Source organism: Gekko japonicus, unplaced genomic scaffold (genome assembly GCF_001447785.1).
Source record: "Gekko japonicus isolate JY-2015 unplaced genomic scaffold, Gekko_japonicus_V1.1 scaffold915, whole genome shotgun sequence".
Lineage (NCBI taxonomy): Eukaryota > Metazoa > Chordata > Lepidosauria > Squamata > Gekkonidae > Gekko > Gekko japonicus.
In genome coordinates, this window is record NW_015173149.1 from 68571 (window position 1) to 78028 (window position 9458).

Genomic DNA, 9458 nt, shown 5'->3' on the forward strand with positions numbered 1-9458 from the left:
TCTTTCCCTCCTTCTTTCCCTCTCTCTCTCTCTCTTTTTGCACAGATCTGTGTGAGGGCAGATCTGCGCATTCTCCCCCCCCCACACATAGCTAGCAATCCAAAGCAGTCCAGTGGCACCTTTAAGGCCAGGTTTTATTCAGGTACAAGCTCTCCCTCCTCTACGAGGACAGATCTGCACGTCCCCCCGCCCCAATAGCTAGCAATCCAAAACAGTCCAGTGGGGCCTGAGCGGTGGGTGTTGCCTTCTGACACACTTCCGGTGATGTCAGGGGGCGTGGCATATGCAAATAAGTTATGCTGAGTTATCCTAATGAGCTCCTGCACCTCTTTTCCTACCAAATGACCCCTGCTGTGTACAGTCCTGGTCACCATCTCTCTAAAAGGACATTGCAGAGCTGGGGAAAGTACAGAGGAGGTCAACCAAGATGATGAGGGGGTTGGAGCACCTCCGCTATGAAGAAAGGCAGAGGAGTCTGGGACTTTTCAATTTAGAAAAGAAACAACTGAGGGGGGACATGACAGAGGATTATAAAGTTAGGCATGAAGTGGAAAAAGTGGATAGAGAGACTTTTCTCTCTATCTCCCACAGTACTAGAACTTGGAGGCACCCAATGAGGCTGATGAGCAATAGTTTCAGGATGGACAAAACGAAGTACTTCTTTCCTCAGTGAGTAATTAACTGTTGAATAAGGAAGTAATGGAGAGGTCCATCGATGCCATGGTGACTGAAGGAAGTCTTCCTTAGCAGAGGCAGGAAACATCTGAATTCTGCCAGTGCTGGGAGACAAACATTAAGGGAAGACCTTCTGGCTTCTGTGGCCTGGCTGTGAAAATCTTTCGGTGACCAGATACTCTAAAAGACCTTTGGAACATGCAGGGCAGGATCAGGGGTCGTTTCCTGCAGGAGTGCACAAGAGCGGAGCTCCGGCAGTAAAGAGCCCAGGGGGCGGGCACAGGCAACAAGCCCCGCCCCCTGCTCCTCTCCCTCTTTCTTTCCCTCTATTTCTTTCCTTCTTTTTCTTTCTTTCTTTCCCTCCTTTTTTCCTTCTTTCTTTCCCTCTTTCCCGCCTTCTTTCCTTCTATTTCTTTCCTTCTTTTTCTTTCTCTCCAGTTTGGTGTAGTGGTTAAGTGTGTGGACTCTAACCTGGGAGAACCGGGTTTGATTCCCCACTCCTCCACTTGCACCTGGCTGGATGACCTTGGGCAAGCCGTAGTTCTGTCAGAGCTGTTCTTGAAAAAGAGCCGTTCCTGTCAGAGCTCTCTCAGCCCCGCATACCTCCCAGGGTGTCTGTTGTGGGGAGGTGAAGGGAAAGGAGTTTGTAAGCCGCTCTGAGACTCCTTTGGGTGTTGCCTTTGGGTGTTGCCTTCTGGCACACTTCCGGTGATGTCAGGGTGTGTGGCATTTGCAAATAAGTTATGCTAATGAGTCATGCTAATGAGTTATGCTAATGAGCCTGCACCACTTTTTCTACGAAATGACCCCTGGGCAGGACATTTATTTGGTATTGTTGGAGTGAGCGACTCAGTGTGCCTGGACATTGGGGGGGGGAGATGTTCTCTCCTTAAATGGGATGCCTCTATTTGGTCGAATCTGCATTTGTCTTTCCCACCGGTGTCCCAGCCTTCTGACTCCATCTTCAAAAAAGCTGGCTACATTTGATTTTGTTTTCACACCTCAACAGTGCTAGCATACTTTTGCACGTCCACATATGTTTATCACCTTCTCCTTGCGACTCCACTGTCATTGCGCCTCCCCACTGCTTTAAAAGAATCTTCTCCAAACAACGTTCAAACAAGCATAGAGAATGACAGTGTCACAGCAGCACGAAACTGATTTAAAAATGCAAATGCAGATTCGACCTTTGTCTTCACCTGGGAGCTGCCCTCTGACCCGTCCTAAGAACATAAGAACATAAGAGATGCCAATGTTGGATCAGGCCAAAGGCCCATCCAGTCCAACACTCTGTATCACACAGTGGCCAGAAATACCAGGGGCCATCAGGAGGTCCAGCAGTGGGGCCAGGACATTAGAAGCCCTCCCACTGTTGACCCCCCCCAAGCACCAAGAAGACAGAGCATCCCTTGCCCCAGACCTAGAGTTCCTATCTATACCTTGTGGCTAATAGCCACTGGTGGACCTCTGCTCCAGATATATATCCATAAGAACATAAGAGATGCCAGTGTTGGATCAGGCCAAAGGCCCCTTCAGTCCAACACTCTGTATCACACAGTGGCCAGAAATACCAGGGGGCATCAGGAGGTCCACCAGCCATCCCACTGTTGACCCCCCCAAGCACCAAGATGACAGGGCATCACTTGCCCCAGAGTCCCTATCTATACTTTGTGGTCCTCTCTCTCTCTCTCCCTCCCTCCCTTTGTCCTCTCCCTCGTTGCACATGGCCTTCCATGGAGACATAGGTCTCTGCATTTCTCCCCAGTGGATAGATACAAAGAGATGCAAGGTCCTCGTAACTCCCACACACATGTGATGCCAGACAAGCTGGCCATTTGTGAGAGGGAAAGTTCTCTTTCGATTAGGCTGCTCTCTCTCCTTTTGACTGCAACCTGAACTGGATCAGCTTGAATACGTGCAAGTTTACCTTGGGAGGAGATTTATTGCATGCACTCCCGTATCCTGCTTCTATGACTGGGCAAAACTGTTGTCAGCAAGCTGCCAATTAGTTCCATGTATTTTCTGTATGACTTGTCTGGGCCACGGAGCCCTCCCCTTCACTCCCTGGTCTGCTTAGACCCTATTGCGCATGCTTGATAATAGTATGAAGACAGCAGCTTGTTATATGCATTCCTTTCTATGAACGCTAGTGTTGCTTGAAACGTAGTTATCTGCAAGGTCACAGGTGCGGAGCCAGAGCCGCTTGATTAGAGCATGAGAAGCAATTAATTGTTTAACTTTCAGGAGCAGTTGATTCTCAGGCTTTAGGCGCGAGTTTCAACGTACCCGTGGAAGCGGGAACCAATGTCATTGGTTATTGTCTGTATGAATCTGTTTATTATCCCGTGTCCTGACCCTCTTGGTCATTCCAAACAGTTCCTGTGTTCCAGCTTTTCCATAGCTTCAATAAATACTACTTTACTACAAACGTGTATTCAATTGAACGTGTGGGGATTCGGACAACTGTGCAGCATTAACCGGTAGGTTCCTCTTTGCACTTTTCTCTTCCTAGGACCCCTCGATCCAGTCCCTCCAGAAGCTGGAGTTCACCGTGCAGGAGACCACATGCCCCCCCTCGGACCTGAACCTGGACAGGTGTGATTTCAAGGGCGATGGGGTGAGTTCCCTTCCTCTCTTCCCACCCAACCCATAGTCAGAGGGCGTTTGCTTTACGTGGCATAACCTGGGCAGCATTAAGGACAGCAAAGCAGTGGTACAACAGGGAGTTCTGACCTATGGGGCACTGACCACGAAGACGTTGAACAGGACCTGGCAATGTTTCCCCCCGAACTTTCCCTGATTCTGTCAGAACTGGTTCTCATAACCTTTGTTTTGTGCCGATTCTGAACTGGGCCAACGTTCCTCTGCTGAAACAGTGAGGGCCCACCAGCCATGTGCTGTATAATTAATATTGCCACTACCAACTTAATTTATATCTAGGCTTCCCAACCTCCAGATGGGCAAACGTAAAGAAACACCGTGTTGGAACAAAACACATACTACTAATATGCACTTGTGTCTTCATATATTGATTTAAGTACAATAGAGACCCTCGTGTGTCTAACACGAATTCATTATAATACAAAAACCTTTTTGTTGTTCAGTCGCACAGTCGAGTCCGACTCTTTACGACCCCATGGACCAGATCCCGCCAGGCCTTCCGGTCTTCCGCCGTCCTCTGAAGTTGGCTCAATTTCATGTCCGTTGCATCTATGACACTGTCTAACCATCTCATCCTTGGCCGTCCCCGTCTTCTTTGACCTTCAATCTTTCCCAGCATCAGGGTCTTCTCCAGTGAGTGCTCCCTTCTCATTCGGTGGCCAAAGTATTTGAGCTTCAGTTTCATTATCTGGCCTTCCAGGGAACAGTCAGGGTTGATTTCCTTTAGGATTGACTGATTTGATCTTCTTGCAGTCCAAGGGACTCAAGAGTCTTCTCCAGCACCATAGTTCAAAAGAATCTATTCTTCGGCGCTCGGCCTTCCTTATAGTCCGACTCTCGCAGCCATACATGACTACTGGGAATACCATTGCTTTGACCATGCGGACTTTTGTTGGCAGGGGGATGTCTGTACTTTTTATCATGCTGTTTAGGTTCGCCATCGCTTTCCTCCCAAGGAGCAGGCGTCTTTTAATTTCATGGCTGCTGTCACAGTCTGCGGTGATCTAGGATCCCAGGAACGTGAAGTCTGTCACTACTTCCACAACTTCCCTTCTATTTGCAAGGGAGTGATGGGGCCTGATGCCATGATTAGATAGATAGATAGATGATAGATAGATAGATAGATAGATAGAAGATAGATAGATAGAAGATAGATAGATAGATAGATGATAGATAGATAGATATAATGATGAACATATATATCTATAGAAAAGTCCACAGCTACTGTAGAGACCTATTCGAATGCTGTAGACTATCTTGCTCCTGATAAGAGACTGATGAAGGTTGCAAAAGTCATAAATGACGAGAGACGCAGCAGGCTGTTATGTTCGCCACAAAAAGTGACTCAGCAAGCATCAAAGGAAGCAACACGCCTCCCAGGCAAAAATTGCGTGTTTCGACAGATTCTTCTTCAGGCAGACATATTTTTCCTGGAACCGAAGCTCACAGTGCTACAGTCCACAAGTCAACAGTTCTATAGAAGGCTTCTCCAGGGTTTCTTTACGTTTGTCTAACTTTGCCGTGTTTCCTGTGTGTTTGTTGAACTTCCAGGTGGGGCCTGGGGGTCTCCTGCTATTACAATTGATTTTCAGGCAAGAGAGATCCGCTCCCCTGAAGAAAATGGCTGCTTTGGAGGGTGGTCTCCATGGCATTCTACTCCATTGAGGTCTCTCCCTTCCCCCAAACGCCACCCACCCCAAGCTCCAACCTCCCCAAATCTCTAGGTGGCTCCCCTCCCAGAGCTGGAAACCCAGTCTTCAAGCCTACTCTTCTCACTGAAATTTAAGTCATATTACAAAATATGAAAAAAACCAATCCGTAAAAAATCCAAATAATAGGGTTTCCAGCTCTGGGTTGGGAAAAACCCTGGAGATTTAAGGGGTGGAGCTTGGGTCAGGTCCGGTATGAGGAGGAGGAGGACGTTGGCAGGGTGTGGTTGTTGTTTTTTTAATTTAAATAAACTTTATTGAGGAAACTGTCAAAGAGTTACATTGAATATAAACAGAAGCATAAACATAAGTATAAACATCTAATATATATAAGGATTACATATAAAATTTGGAACGATAACTGTCAAAGATACTGATAGTACAATATAGCAGACGAAGTACTATCAAACAAACTCGTCAGGGGTTAGCCGGTGACCAACAAAGAGACTTCAGGTTTGGAAACTATATCAATTGAAGAGAAATTCGTATGACCCACAACTTTAAGAACAAAGGCTGACCATTTCTTGGCAAAGAAAATTTTTTGTCGTTCTGCGTCCGGGTGATCTAATTCAACAGTTATCTTATCAAAAATAAAGAATTCCCAGGATTTATTGTACCAATCCTGTAATGTGGGAAGCGCAGGCAATTTCCATTTAGAGGCGAGAGTTGTTTTTGCTGCTGACAATAACGTGGATATTAGTTCTCGAAGATGTTTCGGGGTTTGAGTGTTTTCCCATAAATCTGACAAAATAATAATTGGTGAGAACGGGATTGTAAGAGAGGTAATATTTTTAGTTTCATTAAGTATTTGAGACCAAAACTGATTAATGAATGGGCAAGCCCACCATAGGTGCAAATAAGAACCAACTTGCCCACACCCCTTCCAACAGATGGGGGGGCAGGGCGTGTTACCATAAAGTCCACCTTCCAATGCAGCTTCTTCCGGTTCGACATTTCCCTTATGCTTTCCTCCCCCTGAACGGCCATCTTTGCCTCCTCTCTTGCAGGTGGTGAAGGAATGTCACGGGACCATCATTTCTGAGCAGGGGGCTCCCGTCGTCCAGTACCTTTGTGAAACAGCAGGCGAGGGGGTAAGTTCACCCCATCAGGGAACGTGGGGAAGGGCGAGTGCCCCTTATAATACAGTGGAAGCGACATGGTGACTTTCTTTACGTTACTTTGTGGATTTATTGAAATAAGAGCAAAATAGGTTTCTGGAAAAAGGAACTTGTAAAATATAACTAGCAAGCTTGGTGTCACACACAGTCTCTCAGACAGTGAAATTCCACTCTGACAGGCTTCTTCTCTCTCTCTCATATATGTAGTAAAAGGTAAAGGTTCCCTTGCTCGAAAGCCAGTCGAATCCGACTCTAGGGTTGCGGTGCTCATCTCCGTTTCTAAGCCGAAGAGCCAGCGCTGTCCGAAGACGTTTCCGTGGTCATGTGGCCGGCATGACTAAACACCAAGGTGCACGGAACAGTGTTCCCTTCCCCTCCGAAGTGGTACCTATTTATATACTTGCAATTTCTTGCTTTCGAACGGCTAGGTTGGCAGGAGCTGGAACTAGAGACGGGAGCTCACTCCGTCATGCGGCACACTCGGGTTTCGAACTGCTGAACTACCGACCTTCCACAGCCTGCAGTTCAGCGTCTTAACCACTTGTGCCACCGCAGCTCCATCATATGTGTAGCCAACCCAACTAAACTCTTTGACTTTTCCACATAAGATAAAACATCGATCTAACCACACGGTTTAGACACAGCTTGTTTCTTTTTCAGACAGACTCTCTCACAAGACTTTTAGAGTTCTGCACAGACTCTCCTTAGAGCTTTTCACACTTCACTCTCCACAGAGACACACACACTCTAAACTCTGTCATAAAACTCACAAACACACAGATTCCTCTCGGAACATCTCCTCCCACACTCAGTCATCAGCCAGTCACAGCACACACATCTCCCCGGATCGCCCTCCTTGCATTACTGCTGTCAAACTAACATTTAAAGGAACACACACACATGAAAACAAGGAGTAGCTATTGAGAGTCCCTCGGACTGCAAGAAGATCGAATCAGTCAATCCTAAAAGAAATCAACCCTGACTGTTCCCTGGAAGGCCAGATAATGAATCTGAAGCTCAAATACTTTGGCTACCCAATGAGAAGGGAGCACTCACTGGAGAAGACCCTGATGCTGGGAAAGACTGAAGGTCAAAGAAGACGGGGACGGCAAAGGATGAGATGGTTAGACAGTGTCACAGATGCAACGAACATGAAATTGAGCCAACTTCAGAGGACGGCAGAAGACAGGAGGGCCTGGCGTGATCTTGTCCATGGGGTCGCGAAGAGTCGGACTCGACTGTGCGACCGAACAACAGCAACAAATTCTTGAAGGAAACATTCCCTGTTGACTCTCTAATAACAGAACCCAATAGGACGGAAGACGGCGGAAGACCGGAAGGCCTGGCGTGATCTGGTCCATGGGGTCGCGAAGAGTCGGACTCGACTGTGCGACTGAACAACAGCAAATGTGAGCCCATCGTCATGGCAAAGATCACTGACTCCCTGAACAGACCACAGACAGCCACCCCACACCTCTCCAAATCTGTGTCAACTTGGTACCCAGTTGTTTCCTACCTGCAGTCGCTAGCGGTGTTCCCTCTAAGCTGAGTTAGTGCGAGCCAGCTCACAGTTTTTTTAGCCTCCAGCTCACACATTTTTGGCTTCGCTCAGGAAGGATGGCTCGAGAGCAAGCTAATCTAGGCGGTAGCCAAATCGCTCGCTCACAACTTTAATGCCAGTAACTCACAAAGTAGAATTTTTGCTCACAAGACTCCACAACTTAGAGGGAACATTGGTCTCTAGCAGGGGTCGTTTCGTAGAAAAAGAGCTAGAGGAACTCATTAGCATAACTCATTAGCATATGCCACACCCCCTGAAATCACCGGAAGTGTGTCATAAGGCCACACCCACCACTCAGTTAGTCTTAGTCTTAAAGGTTAGTCTTAAAGGTGCTATTTGAACTCCCCAGCACATCACCCGCCAAATCTGCGATCCCCCGCGATCCCCCCCGAATCGACCTCTGGTCTCTAGACATTCTTCCCTCAAACCCTCTGTACCTTAAATGGCTAATCCTCTAGGTTCATTACTCTCTCAACTAGACTTGATGGCGCCATTTCTCCAAATAACACTCAATACAAGCTATCTCTAACCGCACCACTGTAGTTTTACACCCAAGAGGACATCCTTATAGAAACCTCTGAGGCAACAATACTCGTATTAGGCCATAGGTGTAAGGATCCCCAGGTATAAAACTCTGTGTTATGTTTCTAAGTGTGGATGTACTGTGTATTATTTAACATATTGTACGCTGGTTAAATGCTGTGGTGGCTCAAGTGGTTAAGACGCTGAACTGCAGACTGTGGAAGGTCGGTAGTTCAGCAGTTCGAGACCCGGGTGTGCCGCATGACGGAGGGAGCTCCCGCCTCTCATTCCAGCTCCTGCCAACCTGGCGGTTCGAACGGAGGAAATTGCAAGTAGATAAATAGGTACTCCTTCAGTGGGAAGGTAACAGCGTTCTGTGCGCCTTGGTGTTTAGTCATGCCGGCCACATGACCAATGTCTTTGGCGCTGGCTCTTCGGCTTTGAAACGGAGATGAGCACCGCAACCCTAGAGTCAGATTTGACTGGCTTTCGAGCCAGGGAACCTTTACCTTTTACCTACGCTGGTTAAAAAAGAAATTAAAAAGATTTAAAACAAAACAAGGAATCATTACAGACGCCCCTGAAGAAATTCGGGATTGCCGGAAATAAACCAGATCCGAATATAATACTGGTATTGGGATCCAGGATTTCCCAGAAATCCTGATGTTTTCCAGGTCCAATAGACCCGAACCAAAAAATACTGATTAAAAAAAAAAATTGCACACCCCTCCGGATCTGCTCTTAAATTTCTCGATCTAAAACTTGGAATTTAACTGGCTGGGGTTTGGCCGTAATACTTTGCAGCTGGAATGCCAGGCATGCAGGAAGGAACAGGGGTGCACCTGTGCGGATTTTTCACACACACTCAACAGCCCGGGTCCCACACTCTGCCTTCTCTCCTTAGTGCCCAAATGTTAGCTTTCTTGACTATAAAAGTCATCACGCCCACCTGCCGGCTTGTTATCAGGATTGTTGGTTGACTGGCAGAAGTGATTAACTTGCAGCAGCTGAGGGCTGTCATCTAAAGTGGCTGACCGCTTTTCTTTTTGCACTGAGAACTTCAGCCCCACCAGAAAAAAATGTGCCCCCCAAGCCACAAAATACTGGCGACGGGCCTGGCTATGGCTGGTTAAGGGTGATCGGATGTGTGAAGTCGTTCCCCAGAACTAGAGCTTCACTCACAGAAGAGAGAAACATACAGGCATCCCTGCA

At 47.3% G+C, this 9458-nt stretch overlaps 1 protein-coding gene across 1 annotated transcript in view; it reads left to right on the top strand.

Moving 5' to 3' along the window:
- LOC107119769 overlaps positions 1-9458 on the top strand; it is a 13355-nt gene that overhangs the window by 1792 nt on the left and 2105 nt on the right. The window contains exons 2-3 of the mRNA XM_015422353.1: positions 3188-3292; positions 6053-6136. Coding sequence (XP_015277839.1) covers positions 3188-3292; positions 6053-6136 — 189 coding nt within the window. The remainder of the gene's footprint in view (positions 1-3187; positions 3293-6052; positions 6137-9458) is intronic.